The 25,457-nt window shown below is 52.6% G+C and overlaps 1 protein-coding gene across 5 annotated transcripts in view; it reads right to left on the bottom strand.

Annotated features, from left to right (window-relative positions):
* Positions 1-5,484: 5,484 nt before the first annotated feature.
* The window catches only part of DNMT1 (DNA methyltransferase 1), a 51,656-nt gene continuing 31,683 nt past the window's right edge, over positions 5,485-25,457 (bottom strand). For all 5 annotated transcript variants that reach the window (XM_082697464.1, XM_082697466.1, XM_082697468.1 and 2 more), the window contains 26 exons: positions 25,349-25,429; positions 25,170-25,279; positions 22,187-22,305; positions 21,817-21,909; positions 20,870-21,021; positions 20,523-20,710; positions 20,236-20,419; positions 18,551-18,648; positions 18,193-18,340; positions 16,796-16,911; positions 16,412-16,616; positions 16,200-16,333; positions 15,089-15,262; positions 13,174-13,395; positions 12,145-12,337; positions 11,329-11,413; positions 11,023-11,151; positions 10,593-10,875; positions 10,233-10,374; positions 9,172-9,338; positions 8,600-8,777; positions 7,782-7,977; positions 7,327-7,493; positions 7,009-7,125; positions 6,119-6,209; positions 5,485-5,840 (listed from right to left, as the gene is read on the bottom strand). In XM_082697464.1, the coding sequence (XP_082553590.1) occupies positions 5,806-5,840; positions 6,119-6,209; positions 7,009-7,125; positions 7,327-7,493; positions 7,782-7,977; positions 8,600-8,777; positions 9,172-9,338; positions 10,233-10,374; positions 10,593-10,875; positions 11,023-11,151; positions 11,329-11,413; positions 12,145-12,337; positions 13,174-13,395; positions 15,089-15,262; positions 16,200-16,333; positions 16,412-16,616; positions 16,796-16,911; positions 18,193-18,340; positions 18,551-18,648; positions 20,236-20,419; positions 20,523-20,710; positions 20,870-21,021; positions 21,817-21,909; positions 22,187-22,305; positions 25,170-25,279; positions 25,349-25,429 (3,807 nt within the window). In that variant the 3' untranslated portion in view covers positions 5,485-5,805. The remainder of the gene's footprint in view (positions 5,841-6,118; positions 6,210-7,008; positions 7,126-7,326; positions 7,494-7,781; positions 7,978-8,599; positions 8,778-9,171; positions 9,339-10,232; positions 10,375-10,592; positions 10,876-11,022; positions 11,152-11,328; positions 11,414-12,144; positions 12,338-13,173; positions 13,396-15,088; positions 15,263-16,199; positions 16,334-16,411; positions 16,617-16,795; positions 16,912-18,192; positions 18,341-18,550; positions 18,649-20,235; positions 20,420-20,522; positions 20,711-20,869; positions 21,022-21,816; positions 21,910-22,186; positions 22,306-25,169; positions 25,280-25,348; positions 25,430-25,457) is intronic.

Here is a 25,457-nt window from a genome sequence, read left to right as displayed (position 1 = left end):
CAGGTCATGATCTCGGGGTCCTGGGATTGATCCCCGCATTTGGCTCCGTGCTCAGCGGGGGCATCTGCTTGAGAATCTCTCCCCCCCCCTCCCTCTGTCCCTTCCCCTGCTCTAATAAATTTAAGACTTCATTAAATGTAAGATTTAATAAATAAAGCCATAAAAAAAGCAAAACCATGCTCAGTGAAAGAAACCAGATACAGAAGGACGAACACAGGATTCCAATGGGAGGTGCCCGGAGAACACAAGCTCGGACAGAAAGGAGAGTAGAGGGGGTTGGTGGATAAGGAGTTAGTGTTTAACGACTCTGTCTGGGATAAAAATGTGCTGGAAAGTGCAGTGAGGGTTGCACAACAATGTGAATGCAGTTGAATGGGAACTGAATAATACACTTTTTTTTTTTTAAAGATTTTATTTATTTATTTGACAGAGCGAGATCACAAGTAGGCAGAGAGGCAGGCAGAGAGAGAGAGAGAGAGAGGAGGAAACAGGCTCCCTGCTGAGCAGAGAGCCCGATGCGGGACTCGATCCCAGGACCCTGAGATCATGACCTGAGCCAAAGGCAGCGGCTTAACCCACTGAGCCACTCAGGCGCCCTGAATAATACACTTTAAATGCTTTATAAAAAAACAAGCAAACAAAAACCACGTTAAAAAAAAAACCCAAACCCAGCCATGACTCTTGATTGAATAAATTAGATGAGGGGTTACAAAAATGAGCATCTAAATCTATTCTTTCAGCTGATTTACTAACAGCCATTCTGTTGGAGACAGGAGCTTTCTCACCAGCGGGCACCACCAGCTTCTCATTAAATATAGTTCTTGCCAGAAAGGCCTGCTTTCCCCCCTTTTAATGATTTCGAAGTACATGATCCTGTTTAACAGTCACCTCAAATGGTAACGAGACTCTGAGCCACCCGTGGATTTCATTGACTAGAGGCACACTAAAATCTACTACAACCCGTGTTCTTGTCAATTCTCCAAGTCCACGAGGTTTTTCTTCCTGGGAAAAGACTGAGTTGAACTCTGATGGAAGATTCCCTGCCAGGCAGCCCAAGAGGTAGAAGTTGCTGGAAGCCATGTCTCCTCCCTCAGCCCCAGGAGTGCCACAGGAGTGTGGTCCACAGCCTGGCTCAGACTGGTGCTCTTGGGGTACACGAAGGCAGATGTACCTGACAGGCAACCACACCCTTAGGCCACCCCGGAGGGACAGGCCACTGCCCAGCTCAGACCCCATCGCCAAGCCAGAGCACAAAACAGTTTCTATGCCTCACGCTAAAGTGAATCTTCAGGGGCGCCTGGGTGGCTCAGTGGGTTAAAGCCTCTGCCTTCGGCTCAGGTCATGATCCCAGGGTCCTGGGATCGAGCCCCGAATCAGGCTCTCTGATCAGCCGGGAGCCTGCTTCCCCCATCCCCCGCCTGCCTCTCTGCCTACTTATGATTTCTGTCTGTCATAAATCAATAAAATCTTAAAAAAAAAAAAAGTGAATCTTCACATTGTTCTTGGTATTGAGTTGTATACCTGAAGCAAAGACTTCAGCTGGAAAAGTATGATAATAAGGGAATTCAGCAGGTTGGCTAGATTAAAAAAAAGTAACAACAAAAAAACCCCACACAGTATACAAAGTCAATAATCAATACAAGGGGTGCCTGGGTGGCTCAGTGGGTTAACACTCTGCTTCGGCTCAGGTCATGATCTCAGGGTCCTGGGATTGAGCCCCCATGTTGGGCTCTCTGCATAGCGGGGAGCCTGCTTCCCCCTCCCCCTCTGGCTACTTGTCTGACTACTTGTGATCTCTGTCTGTCCAATAAATAAAAAATAATAATCAATACAAAGGGTGCTCAGGTGGCTCATTCGTTAACCGTCTACCTTCTGCTCAGGTCATGATCCCAGAGTCCTGGGATCGAGCCCCGCATCGGGCTCCATGCTCAGCAGGCAGCCTGCTTCTCCCTCTCCCCCTGCTCGTGTTCCCCCTCTCACTGTATCTCTGTCAAATAAATAAATTTAAAAAAAATAAAAATCAATACAAGTCAATCTTTCTATAGAGGCAAAGGACTACTACTTAGAAAATAACATCCTTCCCCTCCCCACCCCTCAAAAAAAAAAACCACCCAAAAAAGAAATCCCATTTATGTTGATGATGGAAGGATTAAATACCTAGGAATCAAGTTAAGAAATCTGCAGTATCGGGGCGCCTGGGTGGCTCAGTGGGTTAAGCCGCTGCCTTCGGCTCGGGTCATGATCTCAGAGTCCTGAGATCGAGTCCCGCATCGGGCTCTCTGCTCAGCAGGGAGCCTGCTTCCCTCTCTCTGCCTGCCTCTCCATCTACTTGTGATTTCTCTCTGTCAAATAAATAAATAAAATCTTTAAAAAAAAAAAAAGAAAAGAAAAGAAAGAAAGAATTGCTAAATTAAAAAAAAAAGAAATCTGCAGTATCAGGGCGCCTGGATAGCTCGGCTGGATAAGTGCCAGGGGGCTTGATTTCGGCTCAGGTCATGATCTGGGATCCTGAGTTCCAACCCCACCTCAGGCTCTGCACTTAGCGCAGAGGCGGCTTCGGATTCTTTCCCTCTTTCCTCCCCCTGCCCCTCCCACAACATACTCTCTCTCTCAAATAAATAAAATCTTAAAAAAAAAACAAAACAAAACCTTAAAAAAGGATCTGCAGTATCTATGTTAAGACTGAAATGTTGAGGGACCAAAATATCTGTAACCAGGGCAGACCCTATTTTTAGAAAGACAGGCTTGTCATTAGCTCAGTCTCCCCCAGAAGTCTGTACATTTAATGGGATCACTATAAAAATACCCAAAGGTTTTTAGAAGATATGCTAAATCTAAATTTTTTTTTTTTTAAGATTTTATTTACTTATTTGACAGAGAGAGACTCGGCGAGAGAGGGAACACAAGCAGGGGGAGTGGGAGAGGGAGAAGCAGACTCCCTGCTGAGCACGGAGCCTGAAGCAGGGCTCAATCCTGCGACCCTGGGATCATGACCTGAGCCAAAGGCATATGCTCAACTGTATGAGCCTCCCAGGTGCCCCAAATAAAATCTTAAAAAAAAAAAAAAAAGCAAAAAGAGTAGTAAAAGGGATGTGGGTTCATTTATCAAAATAAAAGCTGTATATGTTCAGGACTGGTTTCCTATTAGACCTCGACAGAATGAAGATAGAACCAGACCAGGGGCCCAGCAAGACATTCACAGGTAGAATAGCCTTTGAAGTGTAGTTCCAGTCAACGTTACTGTTCGTAGCAGGAAAAAATAAAATGCACACGCTGTACTTGGGCAGAGGAGGACTTCGGGAGGTAAGGATTCTATTGTCTTGATCAAAGGGTTTAGGAATGGGGAAAAAGGTTTAACATACTTCACTCTACTCACAATATACTTCTTTTTCCTTTTTTTAAGAAGGGGACAGAGGGAGAAAGAGAATCCTGAAGCAGACTCCCCACTCAGTGTGTCCTGACACGGGGCTCAATCCCAGGACCCTGAGATCAGGAGCTCAGCCAAGATCAAGAGGCAGATGCTTAACCAACTGAGCCACCCAGGCGCCCCTCACAATATACTTTCTAAATTAATTTTTAGTGTAAAAAAAGAAAAAAAAGAAAATTAGGTGGTCAAACTGAAGGTCTGACAGGAAATAAAATCTGATGGGGGAACTTAACCAAGCTGTTGTATTCACCATGTGCATTTGTTACCTGGTCAGTAAATAAGCTGAGGTGTTTATTTTCATCCTTACAGAAACAACATTAAAAACGAGGGACCTGGGGCACCTGGGTGGCTCAGTGGGTTAAACCTCTGCCTTCAGCTCGTGTCATGATCTCAGGGTCCTGGGATTGAGCCCCACATCAGGCTCTCTGCTCAGCAGGGAGCCTGCTTTGCCCCCCACCCCCGCCTGCCTCTCTGCCTACTTGTGATCTCTGTCAAATAAATAAGTACAATCTTTAAAAAAAAAGGGGGGGCAAACAAAACAAAATAAAACAAATAACGAGGGGCCATAGAAATACGGAAGAAAGCACTAGTTTCTGATCTGGGGGTAGGGAGGACCTTTACACTTTGCCTCTGAATAACAGAAAAGCAGACACATGTAAATCTAATCCCTAAAAATAAGATTCCTATACGGCAAAGATAGGACAACTCGATCCAAGTAACAAGCAAGGGGGAAAATCAAATGCCCAAAAGGCAATCAGCAAAGACCAACTCACGAGGCATCAGGGACAGGGAACACCTTCCAGTGGCCACCCGACACCTGAAAATGTTCAATCGCTCTTTAAAATGCTAACAAGCTTCTCTCTAGGTCACTGACGAGGACTAAAGAAGTAAAAGCCAGGGTAGGCTAAAGGGAAGTTCGCACTGTTCGCAATGTTTGCACGTTAAAACCTCTAGACGGGTAGGTTGGTCCCACGATCTGAAGTAGAAACAGGAAACACACTCAATGATCAGGCGCCCCCAGGTGTTTCCCTGGAGGAGACAGAAAAGCGCGCCCAGGGATGTTCAGCGCAGCGCTGTTTACAACAGGAAGGAAGCATCTAGGCCCTGAGCAGGAAGGTAGTTTTAAGTTTTACAGTTGAACTGGGTTTGGTCCTTCACTCTTATGAGCAGAGACTGTCACTCACTGAGGGGAAAGTGACAGCTAAAGGGCCACCAGGGGTGCCATTTACCGGTAGTGGTGGTAGGAGGGGCGTTCCTTACCCTAGCAGTGGTTCCCGGTGTCGTAAGCGCCGCTGACTAACCCTTCTTTGTCCCCTTCTGCTTTGTTGGCGTTTTTTGTTTTTTTTTTTTTAAAGATTTTATTTATTTATTTGACAGAGAGAGATCACAGTAGGCAGAGAGGCAGGCAGAGAGAGAGGAAGGGAAGCAGGCCCCCTGCTGAGCAGAGAGCCCGATGCGGGACTCAATCCCAGGACCCTGAGATCATGACCCGAGCCTAAGGCAGCGGCTTAACCCACTGAGCCACCCAGGCGCCCTTGTTGGCGTTTTATAGCAAGTCCTTTCCCAAAGACAAACCAAAGGAAAGGTCTGTCTTAGAATTGGGTAGGAGTGAATTAGGCTGAATGCCCAGGAAGCCTACCTAAAAAATTTAGTTTGTCTGTGGGCACCAGACCAGGGCTCCAAGCCACTCTTCTCCTTTCCTCCACCATCCACTACACAGGGCTTCTATCCTCATAGTCACAAGATGGCTGCTGTGCCACCAGGCATCCCCTTCCATTCCAGAGCAAAGAAAGGCTATGCTTGGGAAGGCCAATGAAGACTGCTCCCTTAAAAGGCTTTCCTGGAAGCCACACTAACAAATTCCACTTGCGTCTCCTTGGCCATACCTGTTGCAAGTTGACCCCCACCCCAAGCACGGACACTGCACCCTGGGAGTGATCTAACTTCCGCCTGACCACTCTGTGGAGTCCCCTTCAGCCCCAAGGAGCCCATGCACACCCAGATGCGGCTGCGAGTCAGCCGGAATCCCCTCGGAAATCACAAGTCACCAGCCAGGGTGGTTTATAGGAGAGATTTATTTGAAGAAATATTACAACATATAAAAACTACATAAAGTCTTAATTTCCACTCATACAGTGGTAGATTTGATACAACGCAGAATAAAAAACTTTTAAAATCCAGAATGCACAAAGTACGGCACACTTTGATCACTAAGTCATTAGTCGATAAGCAAACCTCACAGAACAGCTTCATGTCAGCCAAGGCCACAAACACCGTGAACGACACATTTGAACCGACAGATTGACATGTTAAAAATACAACATCAGTGCATGTTGGGGATCCCTGGTGCCAGAAACGAGGGCGACAGGAGGGCAAGACTAGTCCTTAGCAGACTCCTCTTCCTTGGTTTTAACTGAAGGGACATAAAAAGGGAAGTCACTGCAGAGGACACATGCGATGGACGCTAAGCAACACAGCAAACGGGCCGAAACCAAGGGCTATGACAGCAGCCAGGTGTCCCTGCTGATGGCGCACCACACAGGCAGCGGCAGCAGCTCGGAAGGGACATTCAGTGAGACTGCTCCCAGGGACTCCCAGGGATTCCCAGGCTGCCCTGGCCAGCGTCTGAGCCAGGCCACGGGGAGGCCCGAGGAAAGGGCCCAGAGCCAATCACACGGCCCCGCACCGTACCTGAGGCACTCTCTCGAGCTTTGGCCAACATACAGCGCTTGATCTCCAAGCCAATGGCTTTGGCCAGAGGCGGCGGCACAGCGTTACCCACCTGCAGGAGGGAAGGAGGGAGATGCCTGGCTTGGCACGACGGGGGTCAGCACCTGCCTCTTGTCAGAACAGTGACGAGGGCACGAAAGCCCAGGTCTCCTGCTCACATGGGCTTCCGAAGCCCTTCTACCATGATGGCTCTGGGACCCTCCAACCAGCCCATCTTCACACCTGAAACCCCACAGAAAAGGGGCCTTTAAAGGGCTTCAGAAAAACTCAGCCAGATGCGGATGCACCGTGCTCCACTTCCGGCCAAGAGGGGTTGTTTCTAGACAGCAGGACTTGGGTGGTGGGGGGAGGCAGGAGGTTTCTGCTAGAAGCGCAGGCGCTGTTGGCTTTGTGAGCAATGCACAGGCGTTTCTTAGACGAAAATCCATTTAAGAAACAGCTAGCTCAACACCCTGAGCATCAGTGAGGGACAGCGGGTTCCTTCCCACCCTTACTTAGCAAGTGTGGGTTTCCACCACTGCACGTTTCCTCCCTCTCCCTCACTGAATTTCAGTGCCCCGAACTTTCCTTTGGGCTAAACCTGCCTCAGAGCTGTAAACAGCAACCAACGTGCTCAACGAACAACAGCCTGGCCTGCGAGCACCCTGGGCCCTAGGGTCCCTCCGTCCTGGCATCCCCTGCTGCTCGGTGTCCCCTCAGAAGGGACCATGTGAGTCCTGCTCTCCACTCACATACCCTGCCCCCTGGTCAGACTGGCAGGCCTATGCCATCAGGGCCACGTGGTGTCATTCGGTCCCTGCTCAAGGCCAGAGGAAAAGCAGGTCCGGTCCCACTCCCCACTCCCCACTGACCTGCCGGTGCTTATCGAGGATGTTGCCGAACAGCCGGTAGGTGTCCGGGAAGCCCTGGGAGCGGGCACACTCCCGCACACTCACGACGCGGTGCTGCTCGGGGTGGAGAACGCGGCCCTGGGGGCGAGAGGTGAGGTGGGGAAGGGGAACAAGCCTGGGCCCACCCGCCCCATCGGAAACTCCAGCCTTAGGCTTGATGGCCGAGCCGGTCTCCGTCAGCACAGAGGCGGAGAGGAGCGCCAGCCTCCCTTGGGCCGCCCCCGCCCGCGAGCCCATGCCTCTGTCCCCTCCCAGCATGACCCGGGCACCCAGCCCTACCTGCTTGCCCATGGGCTCAGGGTTGGTGACAGTCGTGCTGAAGAAGCCGTCCCACTCCAGCCGTCCGTAGAGGCCGGCCCAGTGGTTGTGCCTGTTCCCGGTGTGGGGCAAGCACCAGGGGATGAGGGTGTTGAACTGTCTAGCTGCAGAGTCGCAGGCTTTGCCCGCTGGAAGAGAGGGCCGCGCGATGAGACTGCGGTTATGGAACGGGAGGGACAGAGCAGCGACAGTCCCCAGACACACAGCGTGCACTCAGCACCTATTTACAGCAGGGACGCCCAGGGCGGGGCTGTCTGTGCCTTGCCCAGGTCCGTGAGCGGCAGTCCCTGGCATCTCTGGCCGGGAGCCCCCAGACTGCTGCAGGCCATCAGAAGCTAAGGGGGCTGAGGGGTTGTGGTTCAAGGTCAAGGTAAACCCAAGGGAAGTCCCACCCTGGGCACCGGCAGGGTCCCGACCTTCCACGCAGGAGCAGACCCCGCGGAGGGCCCCGGTGCTGCTGCAGCCATTCTTCTTGTCGTGGTACGTGTAGCGCAGCTTCCTGGCCATGGTGCCGTCGGAGAGCCGCACCTCGATATTCGGCAGGTCGCGCCAGTCGGAGCCGGGCGCCAGAGGGATGTGCCGCATGCGGGCCGCCACCAACGCACTCATGTCCTGAAAAAGCGCAGCAGGGCCCAGCTGTCACTTCAGTCAGGGAGCATGAAGCACCCGTGGGAGACTGGATGCCATGATTCTCAGCGCTGGAAACACCACAGTGCCCGGGAACCCCCGAGGGGTCTGTATCCCTTCGTGGGAGAAAAACGGTAGCCCAAATCAACAGCCTGGGGACTGCACGTGCCATGGAGGTAGCAAAGCAGGGACGTGGAACAGCATGGGGGAGAACAGGTGAGGGACAGCTTAGGGCAAGCTGAGAGGGCTTCTGTGAGGTGGTGACAGGTGAGCAGGCCCCCGCATGATCAGAGAACCACCCAGAGGAAGAGCTGGTGTATCTGGGAGAACACACAGAACATGGGCAGAAGAGACGAGGTCAGTCCGAGGGGGCAGTGGTCGAGCCCTGCTGCAGGGCGCATGGACGGCAGGGGCAGGAAGAAAAGCAGGAGGCAGGAGAGGAGGGTGGGAACCAGCTGAGAGGACACGGATCTGGGCTGAACTGGAAGGGGTCAGGCTCAGACCCCGCCTCCCACCCCAAGCCCTCGCTGGGCTCCAAGCACACGTTCCACTCTCATGAGGCCACTGGTCCAACCAGGCTGGCCCTGCTCTGGCAGGGCGCTGTTACCTTACAGATGTGGTCCCTGAGGATGGGCTGGTACTGTGCGCCCCTGAGCTGCCTCTGGAACCAGGACTGAGGCTCCCCGTTGTACAAGATCTCAATGGACGAAGCTCCGTTCCGGACCTCAGGGAGGTCAGACATGGTGTCCCGCACGGTGATGGTCCGGAACGGGCCTGAGCTTAACCTGCAACAGCACAGCAGACCACTGACAACCTGGGAACCCAGGCCACGACTGTCCCTCACGTTATTGGTGCTATTTCCTGGGGGCTGGCACTGCCCCCTCCAGGGAGGACAACCTAGCTCAGAAGTCAGAGCTGCCCAAGGCCGCGAGCATACGAAGAGGATAAGCTGTACTACGAGTTCTGCTCCCGATGACAGCCAGGTCCGGCGGCTGCCCCGCGTGCAGCCCTCATCCCGAGGTCAGAGCAAGACCAGAGGAGATGAAGCGCTCGTGCGGGAGGCCGGCACCTCGCTGCCTGCGCTAACACATTCTCAGCTCAGGCCTCTTCAAAGACCCGCCAACACCCCACCGGCCAGGGAACAAGCACCGCGACACGGCGGGGCACGCGGGCTCCCACCTGGTGATGTTGCTGACGAACTTCTTGTCGTCCACCACGACGCTCAGCTGGCAGGCCCGCGGCGCGAACACGTGCAGCGGCTCTGGGAACAGGGGAAGCTGCTCTCCGGGGGCCGCAGCCAGGATGATGGCCCGCCTCCGCGTCTGGGCCACGCCGTACTGACCAGCCTGCAGAGCACGTGGGACACGCACACTCAGGCGGGCGCCTCCAACCAGCCCCTACTTAACTCAGCAGGTTTGCTCCCAACAAGAGTTAAGTAGGACCAGACGAAAGACAGGAGAGACCATGCCAAGGCCATTAGTCCCTGAAGACGGACGGGAGTAAAGCGTGCCAGCAACTACAGCCAGCTTTTCCGAGAGCTCTGCACAGGGTCCCGTGATCTCCACGCTCTGAGTTTGGTGGGTGAGCCCACGACCCACGGACGCTGGACACGGGGGGTGCGGGCCGGGGGCAGCCCAGCGCCTCGCTCATGCAGGCACTACCTCACTGCCTCCCAGCCAGACTTTCTCCCCATTTTTGAGCACTGCTTCGGCGGTCGTTATGCCGTCAGTTACTGAACAGGTACACACAGACTAGCCGCTTTTCAGATCAAGCGTAGTTCCCTCTGATCACCCACAGCCTCTGTCCGCGCAGACAAAGCTGCCCATCGCTCACTGGAGCACGACCTCTCCCTGCCCCTGCGGTTTGTACGCGCGCTCGTTCACCCGAGAGACCGCTGCGAGTGCTGGCGGTTTAGCTCTGCACTTCCAGCTTACCCACCCCCTACGGGGATCTAACTGCTCCCCAGAGCTCTGGGCTGGCCACCACCCTTCCCTCTCAAGAGAAAGGGGCTGGAGACACTCGCCCCCCGCCAAGGGCACCAGAGGACGCGACTCTCAAGGCCCTAAGAAGGAAGTGGACTTCCTTGGCGTGCCGGATCCGTGTCCCAACCGCCACCTTGCCCGCGCTCAGTGGCACGGGTCACCGTGTTACAGGCCTGTCCCGTTCAACTCTGCTTTCATTAGAAACCATCTGCCGCTGCCGCCGGGGACCCCCACGTGCCGCCCGCCCAGGCCGCCCACCTGCAGCACGCCGAAGGTGCACTGGTAGCCCATGCGGACCAGGCAGCGGAGAGTGAGCTTCAGGACCATGGAGCGCTTGAAGGAGACGAAGTTCCGCACGTTCTCCAGCAGGAAGTAGCGGGGCCGGTAGTAGTCACAGTAGCTGTGGGAGGTGGCAGAGACCACGGGGAGGTCATCCTCATGCACCAAAGAAGACCCCCTCTACCAGAAGCTACACCCGCCGACTCTCAAGTCTCTCTGCCGAGAAGCCAGTCACCAGCTCCCTGGAGGCAGAGGCTGGGCCCTCGCCCGTGCGGCCTGCAGCGGGCATGCCAGCCACCCTCAGGCAGTGCTGACCACAGGGGCTTCTACTCTGTTTACCTGAGAAAGGAAACCACCAGGGAGTTCTTGAACTTGGAGTAGGTCCGAGAGTTGAAGCGGTTCATGCCACTAAACCCTTGGCAAGGCGGCCCACCGCACAGCATCTCCACGTCTCCCTTCTGAGGCAGCTTCTGACCCCGGGAGTTGGTCGCCTCCCCGGCCATGACCAGCTTCAGCAGTACATTGCAGTCCTCCGTGAACACCGTGGACCCGGGATTGTTGAGCCGAAATGCCTGGGCCGCAGGATCCCACATCTCGATGGCCCACAGTGTTTCCGAGATGCCTGGGACATACAAGGACAAATGTGTGCGAAGCATCCCCTCGAATCACACTGGAGGCAGAACTGTGACCAGAGCCAGAAACGTCTTCCCGGTAGAACCTGCCTCATCCAGTTTGACTAGTTGTGCAAACAGACTCTCACGGTGCGTACCTGCTTGGTGGAAGCCTTCTGACAAGCCCCCACAGCCGGAAAACACATCCAAGGTCCGAAGCTTAGGCAGTTTAATTTCGGTCTCTGGCTCGCTCGGCTCACATGTCTGAGACTTTGCCCTGCCCTTCCCTGGAAGAGACAGGCCACAAATTAGGTCAGAGCCCTCACCTGCTCTCCTTAAACCCTCATTTTGAATTCACAGCAAAGAACAAGCTAACAGCAGAAGCTGTGTTTTCATACCAAAGGACTCATGAGTGCCCGAATTACGTAAGACAGACTCGAGATCCGTGTGGAATAATGACATACCTTTACCCTTCCCTTTCCCTTTATTTCCAGGGCTGCGGGCATGGTTTGGAGGATCTTCAAAGCTTTTGTTCTTCGCATTATAGGCCTAAGAAGGACAAAACCACAACCGTCTGGCAGAGAAATACACTGGTCCCTTTTCTAACGAAGGGAATTTAAGTTAATCTGATAAAGATCCACTTAATTTCTCCCTAATTACGGCCACAAGCAATTAGCCATTAATAAGAATACTTCGATTTTATTATGCTGGAAGCAGGGGGGGGAGGGGAGTTCTACGATATAAACATTTTATGGGGCCAACACTGGAACCCCTGCTACCCTAAGTACCCGGCCTACTCATTCTAAAAATAGGCAAAGTGACAACTGGGCCACCCACAGGGCCACCTGAAGGAAACAGGCGTGGACCAACTTCAGATGACCTAACGCAGGAAAAGGCACGCTCAAACAGCTCAAAAGCGATTAGCTTCATTGACAGACTCCCAGATCCCTTCTCGGTCACCAGTGCTCAGTGGTACACACCTCACCCGGCCACAGACCCCTGAATGAAGGGACTGAGGGGCAGGACTAAGTCCACCAGGCAAAGGGGCACCTTTCTGTAGCTCATATTAAGGCACTGACAGGGCTAGCACAGGCCACCTACTAGTCTCCAAATGCATTGTAGATGCATAAGGACTCTCAAACGTTACTTCTGGCTGAAAGATATGTAAGTTCCAGAAGAACTCGAACACCGCAGATTCATACTCTGAGTAATTCCATGGCATTCTTGGGGGCTGGGACTTTGACCTGAAGCCCCTCCCTCCAGCCAGTGCAGGGTACCACCTCAAGGAAGTAGAAGCGGTCCGGCCCCCCTGCGGAGAAGTCCTGGAGGCCCCCAGGCAGGTCCTCCCCGTACTCCACAGTGCAGCGGCCCTGCACGGCCTTGAAGTCCACGACCACCTCCTCATCGCTCCAGTAAAGCAGGTTGATGTCTGCGTGGTAGCTTGCTGGGGTAGACTTGTGGGTGTTCTCTGGCCTGAAAATGGAAGCGTCTTGGTTAGCAATTCTCTCTTGCTGTTAACTAACAAAGAATTAAACGGCACCACATTTCTGGGGGTGCTCAGAAAACCAACAGGTTAAGACCACAATCCCGTTAGTTCAGCTTGAGTTCTATCCCCCTTCATCGGCACGACCAACTGAGTGTGATTCCTTGCCATGACCTCAGGGAATGATGTGCTGGCTCCTTTACCATGAACAACAGCTGCCCGCTGCCCATTAAGCATCTAGAGCTTTCTTCTCTTATCCTAGCCAGACTTCTCGTTTCTTTTCTGCTAATATAAATGATTATTACAAAGACTTTAAAAAGTCTCTGATATACATTAATTAAGTGAAACAACCTTATACCCTGATTATTTTCAGGTTAGCTCCTAACCACTACGAGTTACTAGGATCCCAGAAGCAGACTTAGTGAAGCCAAGAACTTGGGAAAAGAACAGACAGCGGGAACCCCAGAAACAGGAAGGGGCACCTGGGAAGAACAGGAAGACAGAATGGGGAGGGGAGATGGGAAGGGGCAGAATTCAGACAATCCTAAATAGATGGCAGAGCCCAGGACATTCCATCCCTGACTTTGTCATACACTTGACTTCTGCGTAAGGATTTGGGGCAGAGAACTTTGTCACTGTAAAACAAAGGTCTAAAGCAAGGCTATGAAATAGAATTAAGTCACTGTCATCACCCACCAGATAAATAATCAGAAACACTTAGAGAAACAGCTACCTTTACCAAGGTCTTAAAATACCACTGTTATGACCCCATTTCAGACTTCTAGAAAGACTGCTGCCTCCCGGAAGAGCAGAGGCCTTCACCAACCTATAAAATTTGTTGATTCTGATCTTGATATCAGTCTCATTGGGCCTGCCATTGCTCTTCTTGATACAGAAGATTTCTTTTATTCGGCCAATTCGATATGGCTCAGGAGCATCCAGGTTACTGCCTTTGATGTAATCCGAGTACTTCCGGTAGTGTTCTGGATACAGATCTTCGTCCACAGGCTCCTTCCGCGGGCGTTTTACGGGACTGGACAGCTTGATGCTGCAGAGAAGCAAGGATTACGTGTAACTGAACGTGAGACCACAAAAAGCAATGACCTCGGCCTTCCTCAACAGCCAGTAACAACTACTACTTAGCTCAAACACCTTATAAAGTAATGCAGCTAGGTGCCCCGAGACTTAGAGAATGATTAAATCTCACCCATATAGTTTAAAATGAGCATCCTCGGGGCGCCTGGGTGGCTCAGTGGGTTAAAGCCTCAGCCTTCAGCTCAGGTCATGATCCCAGGGTCCTAGGATTGAGCCCCACATCAGGCTCCTTGCTCAGCGGGGAACCTACTTCTCCCTGACACCCACCCCATCTCACCTGCTCGTGTGGCTCTCAAATAAATGAAATCTTTAAAAAATAAAATAAACTGAGTCTTCTCCATCCGTGCACTACTTGCTACAATAGCTACTGACACTGTCGCAGTCTGCCCAGCTCCCGGCCACACAGCAGGACTGCACTTCCTGGCATGTGACTCATCCTGCTCAACAAGTGTGAGAACGGACATACAGGTACTTCCAGGCAGGAATATTTAATTGCCAGGAGAGCCTCTGGGGCGCTTTCCCTTGGCTCAAACTCTGAGAAGGCAACTCAAACTCAAACCGGCAACTCTGAGAAGGTAGTGGTTCCACCAGCTCAGCTCCGAGTGACCCAACTGGACAAGTGCCCTGCTGAACTATGATTGACACAGTGTGGGCAAGAAGGAAACCTCCCGTCTATTGGCTTGTTCCCAAGGCATAACCTGTGCTCTGCCGACTGAGGTTCTGACTGAGCAGCAAGGCAAAGGCATAGGGCGGAGACTCGCAGTCTGGGCAAGCCAGATGCAGCCTACTGGCCATCTGATCTGGCTGCACGCTGTCAAGGCTGCCATTCAGGACGGCAGCTGCCATGTTTTCCCACCAGGCCCCCTTAGTTGGACAGGCTCCAGGGGTGCCCCCAAGCACCTGTGGGGACACCTGTGCTGTGCAGCAGGCACCGGGACACACAGCACCTCAGGCACCTTCCCCTCTGCACCATGGACAGCGGGGCTGAAGGGGGCTCCAGGCGCCACTGCACAAGGCTGGAAGGCCCCTGCCCTGTGCTCCGTAATTCAGAGTAACTGAACGGAGGGGTGAAGACTGGGTTTCAGCTGGGACTTTAGAGAAATGCCACCGCAAGCCGGGAAACAGAGAAGCTTGGGAAGTGCTGGTTGTCAACGCAACCATGTGCTAATTCTTAGAACAAAGACTGGATCAAGTGTGGAAATGTCCCCAAAGAGCCCCAACCCCCGACCCAGAAAGAGGTCTTGCTCCTTCCTGGTCAATGGGCTTGCAACTCCTGTTTGTTCAGTTTTACTCTAGGCCAGGCACTGGGCTAAGTACTTTCCGTTCAACTCACTTCATCCTAAGAGCTCAGTGGGCGAGACCATCCTCCCATGGGACCGATAGGGCCCAAGAGGAGATGGTCTCATCTCCCAGGCAGGGCCCCAACGCACGCATCAGCGACCCCTTAGCCGGTGCATCCTTGGGCTTCCATCAGGCTTACAGCTTCACTCTGCCCTGGAGGGCTCGCCACTGCTGGTCACCACAGATACCACAGTGACAGTTTAGGCAGCAGCTAATCCTCGGGGTCCAGGCTGGGGGACATCGCGAAGCGAACCCTATACTGGTCCAGAGCTCACGGCCCTGCCCTGGGCAAAGCGGGTACTCACTTGAATGTGAAGGCCTCGGGGAGGAGGTACACGCCATCACCCACTCGATACTGGATGCCGTTCTTGGTGGCCGAGCTGTAGAGAACCCGGGTGTCCAGGTCCTCAAGCTGTTCCAGGACCCTGGGAATTTCTTTCTGCCTCATTTCAGCCAGTCGGGCACAGCTTACACAGAACCTGAAGCAGCAAAGGACAGAAACAAAGGCCCTGAGCTGCTCGGCAGCAGCTGCACGAGCAGCCAGAGGCCCAGAGACTCTGAAGACCAACAGAAAATATTGCAAATATTTGCAGGAAACAGCTTCCCTGTAGTTTATGTTCATGCTTTGAAAACACTTACTTGAGACCCAAGATATAACACAAGAAAGTGACAAGTCAATTCCACTTTTGAGTAGTTGATATAAAAAAGGCAAAACCAAACCAAACCAAACCCCTAAGACAAACAGAAAGGAGAGTACACCACAAGCAAGAACACAGAGTGGTTCAGTCAGAGCTCAAGTCAAAGGAGTCTCAGACCATTCTCTATCGGCTGAAAAGCCTGCTGGTAAAATTCAACATTATTTCTCATCCATAAACCCATAAAGGAGAGCTAGAAATGGCCCTCATTGGAGATCAAGTCACAAGGGAGCAGCAGGCTGACGGGACAAACACCAGAAGCATGCAAGGTGGCCCTCCCAGCCTCTGAGAGGCACCGGAGCCATGCTGCGTCCCAGCAAGCGAGGCACAGAGGCCATAAAGGAAGGTGTGGGGCACTGAGATGAGAAAATCTTAAAAAGCAAGCCTCCCTAAGAGCAGTCAGTCACCAGGTAGAATAAAGCAGCATCAAAGGGAGCACTCACGGAAGAAAACCTCTAAGAAACACGAGAAAACGTGCAAGGTCTGTAGCACAGATGCCGAGAAGTGCACAGAAGCACACATTCTGCTCCTGGACGGGAGAGCCTCTCATGAAGGGAACTCCACACCCAGGCCGTCCACACACTTAAAGCAACTGTGACCAAGTCAGGCCATCTTCGGTTGGTGGGGAAAAGGAAGCCTGGCAGACAGCAGCATGCGAGAGTCGGAGGGTCGCGCAGAGCCGCGCAGGCCCTGGAGCACCGCCGGCCGGGCCGGCACTCACTTGTACTTGTTCTCCTCGGTCGGCTGCGTTTTCGGAGGGGACTCAAATCTGGCGTAGTCTTGATCATACCACAGCTGGTAGAAGTAGGTCTTTCCGTCATCCTCTGCTATCATAGCCTCGGGATCCATGCCTCCCTTTGAGCACAAGGACCTGGTGTCAGCCACGACTCCACGCAGAGAGAGAAGGGCATGCGAGGGGCGCTGGGCACTCACCTCCAAGGCCCAGTTCTCCGACGGAGCTTTATAGACGACCTTCACCTTGCTGTGGATATACGAAAGCTGCATGTCCTCACATTCGTCCACCAGAAACAGCTCCAAGGGGTCCGACGTGGCTCCGAGGACCGTGTCTGTCCCGGCGCAGAACCAGTGGGCATGGAACATCTGCCCGTTGCTGCTGTCCTCCCACAGCGCAGTGACCCTGGAGCCCGAAAAAAGGCACGCACTTGACCAGCAAATCCAGACTGAATCCACTCAGGGTAACTTGTGTTTTCTTTCTGCAATTAGCCTAGCAAAGAGCCGCTGCTGCTCTCTGAACACGAGCATCTGCTAGTGGTCTAAGAACGTGTGCTGAAGTCAAGCAAAGGAAAAGACACAAACCTTGCCAAATACAGCGGTTTTGAGGAGTCATCTGGAATAACAGAGACACAGTCCCCCACTTCCAGGGTTTCTGAGTCGATGCACACCTTCTTAAAGTAACTCTTCTTCCCATCAGTCTGAAAACGAGAGCTTCATTTCAGGTGAGGATGGGTCTGAAGGTCCAGTCTCGGCTTGACCTACCTGTTCCTATTACTTTGCATAAAAGCCTAATTCCTAATAATTTTGTTAAGTCACGAGGCTCTACTGACCTGGTTACTACAGAAAACATCTGCCTCCCTTAGCTGGAAGTCTGCACAAAGAGCACTCGCCCTCATCAGCCCCTCCCTTCGGTGCCGGCAGCAGAGCAGATACCAGCCTTTGACTTTAAACGGCACCGGTCCCAGCTCCTCGTGCCAAGGTCCTAAGGCCACACCCTGCCCCCAACTCCTGCCAACCACGAGGACCTACTTCTCCCACCAGGAAAGCTAGTTTCCAACTCAGGGCCCCCGACCTGCCTCTGCCCCACATCTTTGTGAGACTGGCTCCTTGCCAACCTTCAGGGTCTCGCTCAGATGCTGCCTCCTCAGGAAGCCTCCAAGGCCCCAACCTCCCTCCAACTCTCTGCCCACTGGACAGTACATGCCCCTTTCCTATCCTGGAGGGAGGATCAGCACACAGGACAGAGGCTTAGCCGCATCCAGGCTTACAGCAGCATCTGGCAGGGGGAAGGCCCCATGCCACATATCAGATCTTTGGCTTACAGACATCAAGGAAGCAATGCTAAAGAAAAGGGAACCTCTCCAGCTTTGGTAAAAGTAGTGCCTTAGGGGAACCTGGGTGGCTCAGTGGGTTAAGCCTCTGCCTTCAGCTCATGATCTCAGGGTCCTGGGATTGAGCCCTTGCATCAGGCTCTCTGCTCAGCGGCAAGCCTGCTTCCCCCCGCCACCCCGCCTGCCTCTCTGCCTACTTGTGATCTCTGTCTAATAAATAAAATCTTAAAAAAAAAAAAAAAAAAAGTCATGCCTTAGACAATCACAGAACGACAGGGAGGCAATCTGCTAGTGTCACCAAACACCCACACCCAGGCCAGAGGGGGCAGTGGTGGCTCTCTTTGAAACAAGCTTTGATGGAGAATCAGCCTGACACTCCAGGACAGTGTCACATGCCCACTTTGAAATGTTAGGAAAACAGAGTTTGGGGCACACAAGCAAACAAAAACAAAAACAAAAAACCCCAAAAGACCATTTCTGGTGCATGGCCAAGGGCCCTGGCCTCTCCCACTGGCTGTGCTCCTCTCTGGGGCAAATGAGCAGGTTTCTCTCCTCCAGGACTCAGGCTGCTGAAGGGGTGTGGCAGTGACACACAGGGCGACAACTTTCTCAGAGCTGTGACAATAAGACCATCGTCTCCAGCATTACCTTGACAGCGTCTCCAACCCAAGAGATCCGGTTCTTGTTTTGTTTCTTTTTCTTCCCCTGATGCATTTTTTTGGGTGATGGCATCTCTGGAATATTGTCATCGACCTCTTCATCGTCATCTGCCTCCTTCATGGCCATGTTGGGGCACCTGTAAAGTCACTTGTTATAAGCTCATCTCCTTTATAAGTGAAACCTACTGGGGCTTTTGTAGTCAGATATATGGGACAGGCCTGGTGACAAAGATAGATAAGGGAAAGCTGCCTGCTCCGGATACCCTGGCCCACCTGTTCTGGGCCAAGCTCACTTGCCATCGACTGGCATTTTCCTCTGCCACAAGAGCAGCGTCAGCCAAACCTACCTCCTCTCTTGGCAAGCCTGTTTGCTCCGTCCGCTACCACCAAACTTAACCATATCTTTACAGGCTTTGCACTGTCCACATTCGGGCTGCTGACAAACCTAAAAATTTTTAAGAAGTGAATGAAATGGCCATTAGTAACTATTGGCAATCTTTTTTTTTTTTTTTTTTTTTTTGTGAATTACAATTTTAAGAAATTGTATTTAGCCTCATTAGGTTAAGTATGAGAAGGAAGTCCAGAGCAAGATCCCATTCATACCCTCCAGGCAAGCAAATTTAAAAAACAGGACATGTGTTGGGACAAGTGCAAAGAAAGCAATGCTCAAAGGGTAAGCCAGCACCACCACTCTGGAGTTTTCTAGACCGAAGTGAAACATAACCCACACCCCAGCAATTCTGCTCCTACATAGAGATGGTCACAAGAGACCTCACTCAAGGACACTGCCACAGCATTATAACAGGGATAATGCTGGGATGTTCATATAACGAAATGCCATTTAATAATCCAAGTGAGTCAACTAGACAGAACCACATCAACACGGAACAGGTGCAAACACCAGCTGTGTGTATTTAAGACGCTTTGAACATTGCACATACATGTGCTAGATGTAAAAGTAAAACCGAAAGAATGGTAAGAACGTGTGAATTCCTGTGAAACCAAAAAAAAAAAAGCGCAGTCCAGCAGACAGCATGAACAGAGGTTCTAAAGGCAGCTGTGGCATTTCACATTTGAGTTTTTGTCCAAAATAAGTCAAATACAGGTGGACCTCAACTCCAGGCCACCACAGTAACATAAGCCGAATGAAGTTTCTGGTTTCCCAATGCAGACGGAAGTTATGTTTACGCTACGGTGTAGTCTTTTAAATGTGTTATTAACTAGCTTTAGGTCTTAAAAAAAAAAGATAAAAGAAAGTATATTTTTAAAAAGTACTTTACTGCTAAATATATGTTAACTATCATCTGAGCTTTCAGCAAACGACAATCACTGGCCACAGGTCACCACACATATGACGAGTAAGTGTGAAACACTGTGGGAATTACCAAACTGTGACAAACTCAGGGAGCAAATACTATCGGGAAAATGGCACCAACAGACCGCTCAATGCAGGGTTCTCACAGAACTTGGATTGGTAAGAAAGAAAACAAACCCCTCAAATCAAAAATACACACAACCCACCGCCCAAATGCAATGTCTGCGGAGGACAGGAAGACAAGGGATACCCACATGACACCAAAACACCACCTCTCCACGTGACCCGAGAGATTCACCCCCAGCTCCTGAGTGAGGCAGATGTAAGAATTCGCAGAAGAGAGGGCTCTTAAAAGACCTCAAATCTCCACTTCCCTGGGAAAGTTACACTGGGAGACAAGGAAGGCTCCCGGCGGGGGGTGAGGGGGGTGTCCTCCCCGTCAGAAGCGGCAGCGCCTCCGTGTGGGGTAATCCCTTCCTCTGCACCCAGTGCGACCCAGGCGGAACAATGCCACAGGAGGCCAGACCCTTCGGTGACCGTGGCGTTAGCAGCAAAGTGCCCAAGCACCCCTCTTTCCACAGCTGTCTGGTCAATGTGTGTGTCCCGTGGGGCATGCAACCCCCCCCCAGATAACGGACTCTGGTTTAGGGGTGACGTCCGAGCAGGGAGAGTCTCAAGCTCCCGATTACTCAGGCAGCCTAGCCCGTGTGAGATTACCTCACAGACGCCGCACCGCCGGCGTTTGAAGGCGTTCTCCTTGTCCTCTTTGTCATCCTTTTCGATCTGCTCTGCGAAGAAAGTGTCGAAGATCTGGTAGACCAGCTTGGTCGTGGTGGCTTTAGTGGGACCTTTGTCCTTCTCTTTGGCAGAATGCCCAATGGTCCGACGTCTTTCAGCTCTCCTGGGACAGAGGTTTCCATCGTGTTAGGGGTTGGGAGAAGTGCCCAGGACACTGTACCTTCGCTGGTCTTGTGTCTTCAGTTTTATTCCTGCCGCATCCTTACCTTTTCCCAAGGGTGACCCCAGCCAACTTGATCAGGTCTCTCATGCAAGGGGTCAGAAAGATGGGCTGCTCGTCACTGTCCCCGGCCTCATCGTAACTCTCTACTTGTTCTACCACAAACTGGGCGTGTCGAAGGAGAGAGTCCTCTGTGAATCGATTCAGGTTGAGCACAGAAGGAGGAACAGTGGTCTTTAAGAAAAACATCAGAAGTTTCTCTTAGGCTTAAGCAAAACTGTTCTAATGAAACCGAAAGACAGTTTCTCATCTTAGATGTGAGTTTTCAAGCAAACGCCACGCAGCCCGTAAACAGGCGCGCAGCCCAGGTCACGAAGACCCTGCGCCTCTCACCTCAATCTTGTTGATCAAGTCTTCATAGGTGGAGTCTGGGTTGCCCTGCAGGAACTCAACCACAATCTTACTTATGTAGATCTTCTCCTGCATCACACTGAACAGCGGCGCGTACTCGGGGTTGGGGTCCATCAGAATGTACTCAGCAAAAGCTGCAGTAAGCGGAAATTTTAAAAAGTGGTTTGAGGGGTGCCTGGGTGGCTCCGTGGGTTAAAGCCTCTGCCTTTGGCTCAGGTCATGATCCCAGGGTCTGGGGATCGAGCCCCGCATGGTGGGGGGGTTTCTCTGCTCAGTAGGGAGCCTGCTTCCCTTCCTCTCTCCTGCCTACTTGTAATCTCTGTCAAATAAATAAATAAAATCTTAAAAAAAAAAAAAAAAAAAAGTGGTTAGAACCTAATGGCAATGGCAGCCAAAGAGCAGGGATGAGCCTGTGAAGACTGGAATAGTCTAAGTCGTTCCCTATGCAAAAGTCACCAAAATGCAAAGTCCATTCCGAGTCAACTCGTTCAGAAGTGGGTCTGAGACAGCCAGGGAACGGGGGCACCCAGCTGGCTCCCTCGGGAGAGCACACAACTCCACCTCAAGGTTATGAATTCAAACCCCACCTTGGGTATAGAGATTCCTTAAATAAAATCTTAAAGACACCTAGAGAATAGGAGACTGGCCAAGTGGCCTTATTTCGGCTCATCTTTGATTTTGGAATTCAGTTTGGGTTTGAGCTAAAGGGATAGGACCTGTTCTTTCAGCTAACTGGAGGCTCAGTTCCAGAGCCAGCTGGAAAAGTCATTCTGTTGGAACCCGACCTTGTTCCCACACAGTCACAAGTTAGTCAGCTGCTGCTCCCGTGAGCCTGAGGCATCCCACCAGAGCCCAGGAGAGCCCCAGGGAGGGTAGGAAAGAAGGCCCCTTCGGGTCCCGTTACAGTCCCCAAGCAGCCACATACTTACAAGTGCTGAAGCCAATGAGCGCCTTTTCACCCCCGTCAAAGCCAGTGATCCACCACTCGTTTATGGGGCCAAGATTTTTGCCATTAACACCACCTAAGAAAAAAAAAAGAAAGTTTCCTGAAAATGAACTAAGAGCCAGGACTCCCACCAAACCCCAGAAAGGCCAGTGGCACCGAGTGCCCCTGAGGTGACTGTTCCTGACAGATGAAGCGGGGAGCCCGCAGGGCCCACAGGCTGTGCTGGCAGCGGCCCGCAGCACGGTCCCCGGTCCCAACTTGAAGAGGGCAGAGCGCCAGCTGAGCACTGCTTTGGAGGCGAGCTTCATTTTTCAGATCTCAGTCCCACACAGAACCCGGAGCATTCCACTCACCTTCGAGAGATGGGTCATCATCATATATTGGCTTCGCGTAACCGGAGAAGAAGAGTTCAATGTTCTTCTCGATGAGGCCAGTGTCGATAGGGCACAGGTGACCGCGCTTGCAGTACACGCTAGACAGGCAACAGAGAGCTGTTACCAGCCCGCCGGAGAAGGCAGGTGGCCGTACAGAGTTCTGTGCAGACCCGAGGTGACGGGACCAGGCACGAGTCCTAGGCTCCTACCCTTCTGGTTGCCCGAACACTAGATCGCCACAGTGTCCTCACCCCAACTGTTCTACCGGACTCTCCCACCTGTGCATCAAAAGGACCTTGATGCCTGCAGGCCTAGGTGTCTACAGGGGTGACACCGGATCAGGGAGTTTTACAGCGGGAGGACAGGAAACCTCATAGGGGAGGAGTAACTCCGTCTTCCCTCAGCATATTGCTAACGTCTAGGGCCTGTTCCACTCAAGGTCGTGCAACACTTGCTTCCATTAGCTCCAAAATGTTCTTCACTGCCCCAGAGAGAGGCTCATCTCCGGTAAGCAGACACTACTTCTATTCCCTCCCTGCCCTGGCAACTCCCCACTCTGTTTGTCTGCACTTACGTATTCACAATATTTATACACGGTCAGTGCTACAGGAGTTTCACCTCCAAAAAAAAAAAAAAAAGTGTAATACAGCATACGACATTAACAACATAAAAGTAGTACAAATAATGGGAAGGACAGACTTTGGCTCACTCAGATGGTTAAATATCGAGCTTGAAAGCATCCACAGTCCTGTCACCCAAATGTCAAACTTCAGAAGAAATCAGGGTGTGTGTGTGTGGCGGGGGGTGGGGGTGGGAGGGTAGGTCTTTCTGCTCATGCCGGCCTCAGCGACTACTTTCTGCCCCAGAGGTACCATCTTGTTCCTCAAAGGCCCAGGCAGGCCACACGCCATCTGCGGCTCTGGGGAGAACCACCCTCCACCGCGATCCTGGAGCGTAGGCCCTTGGAGGCCAGAAACCCTCATCGTGAAATCTCACAGAACTTAAGAAGTGAAAACATGAACACCTTGAGCTGAACTCCACTACTACACGACAGGCATGACAGACAGACAGGAGCCATAGCTCTGCTCTCCGGACTTACAGCCCGGTGGGATGTGTGGAAACACATCAAGGGAGAGCGGGACACCGCGGACCTACAGAAGAGGAGGAAGTAATACCCAGCCAGACAAGCTTCCCATGGGTCCTCTTTTTTTTTTTTTTTTTTTTAAATTAAAAATTTTATTTGAGAGAGTGAGAGAGTGAGAGACAGCACAAGCAGGGGGAGCAGCAGGCAGAGAAGCAGGCTCTCCATCAAATCAGGAGCCCAATGTGGGGCTCGATCCCAGAACTCTGGGATCATAACCTGAACTGAAGGCAACCGCTTAACCGACTGAACCACTCATGGGGTTCTCCTGATAGAGGGGACATCAGGGAGAAGTTCTAAGTTCCAGGCAGGGGCAGGACCCACTAGTTCATAGTGCGGACCCCGCCCTGGACTTGTGTCCATTTGCCACTTTCAGCCCAAGTACCAGAGGTCACCAGAGTCCCTCAATACCCCAGGCAGTCTGGCTCCAATGGCCTGAGGCTAAAGAGCACATTATCCCTGAGAAGTATGTCTTTAGTGCCACCTCCCGCCGTGCAGGAAGGAGGCTGCAGCAGACCCCTCTCCAGGGGGCAGCCACAAGCCCCCAAGCTCTGACACTCCTGACTATAGCAGCGCAGGCTCCCTGAGCCCTGGTCTGCAGAGACACACGAGGGCACGAACGTCGGCAGTATCAACACAGCACGCTTCCGTGGCCGAGGTGAGGGCCAGGCCTAGAGATCACAGATCGACGGACAGCATCCTGACACAGATCAGGATCCTGATCGTGTTGGAGAGGAAGATACAGCCGACCACCGACCATAGGAAGCAAGGAATGTGCTGCAGAAGAAACATACTGGGGATCCTGTCCGAGGGCAGGAGAACCCCTAACAGGCTCGGGCTCACAGGTGTTATGGAAGTGATGCCCACTTGAGGCTCGCAACAGGTGTGACGGAGGCCACCCTCCAGCCCCCGCACCCCACAGGAAGGGGAAAAGCACCTGCCACAGCCGGAAAGAAATCCTGGGCTAGTCCTGGAATCAAGCCATTTCCCACAAAGCACAGCCTCAGAGTAGCTGCAGCGAGAAGGGGCCGAACGGAACACAGGGCGCTGAACACGGAGACTCCACATCCTCAAAGGTTTGTCTGAACCTTGCCAAAGGTGCAGTCCAGATGCCAACACCCTCACGCAGAAAACTCGGGGGTCACTGCCACAGCCTGCAAAGCCCTGCAGGATCTAGCGCCCTCCCTGACCCCCAGCTCCCTCAACTCCCACCACAGCAGCCTCAGGACGGCATCGTCCACAGCTAACAGGGGTCCACCTCGGAGTCGCACGCGCTGTGCCGTCCGCGTGCGCAGGCAGGGGTGGCCTTCCCGCCATCCCCCTAGCTCGGTCTCCAGCTCCCTAAGGGCTCTGCTCAAGTCAGGTACCCGCCGATCCAGACACGTTCCTTTCTCCCACGCCCCCTCTGCTCGCCACGCCTTTCCCATCTGCCGTAGCTGTCACTACCTGACAGGGAGGACATTGTTTCTGCCCCCAGGAAAGCAGGGACCTGCACAGCTCCATCCCTAACACCGAGATCAGTACCGGGCACATGGCTGGCCTGCATCTGAACGCGCTTCAGGACAGGTACAGACTGAGGATTGAACACGTATAGTCTTAACCAGCCACACGGCAACCCTACCACACTCCTGCCGTCTTTGTGGCTCTTACCCGTGAAGTGTTAGCAACTTAGGAAATGTTACAGGTTAAGTGTTGAAGAACTTCACTAGGATGGGGGAAGGGGGGAAAAACACAAAAACAGACAACTTCACAGGGACCTTAAGAAGTTCGGCATCATCAGGGAAGCACTGATTTGCTATGGAGCGGAAGCACATCGGTTACCTGAAGCAGGTCAGTTTGTGCTGGGGAAGAGCCTCGTAGCTCTCAAAGCCAGACTCGTTGGCATCGAAGATGGAGAGCTTCTCACTGGTCAGCAGCTGTGGCTCGTCCACCTGCGAGACAGCCCGCCGTTAGGCAGCAGCGGAGGCCAGCCCGGACCAAGGGGCGGAGCCGGAACTTACCGCGTCGGGAGGGTGCTGCTCGTACTTCAGATCGGCGTCGTCCAGGTACTGTCCGCACTGCACGCACCGCAGAGGGTTGGTCTGGGGCAGGGACACAAACAGAACTCAG

The sequence above is a fragment of the Mustela nivalis genome (assembly GCF_964662115.1).
Source record: "Mustela nivalis genome assembly, chromosome: 1".
Taxonomy (NCBI): domain Eukaryota; kingdom Metazoa; phylum Chordata; class Mammalia; order Carnivora; family Mustelidae; genus Mustela; species Mustela nivalis.
This window is presented reverse-complemented; position numbering and strand designations above follow the sequence as displayed.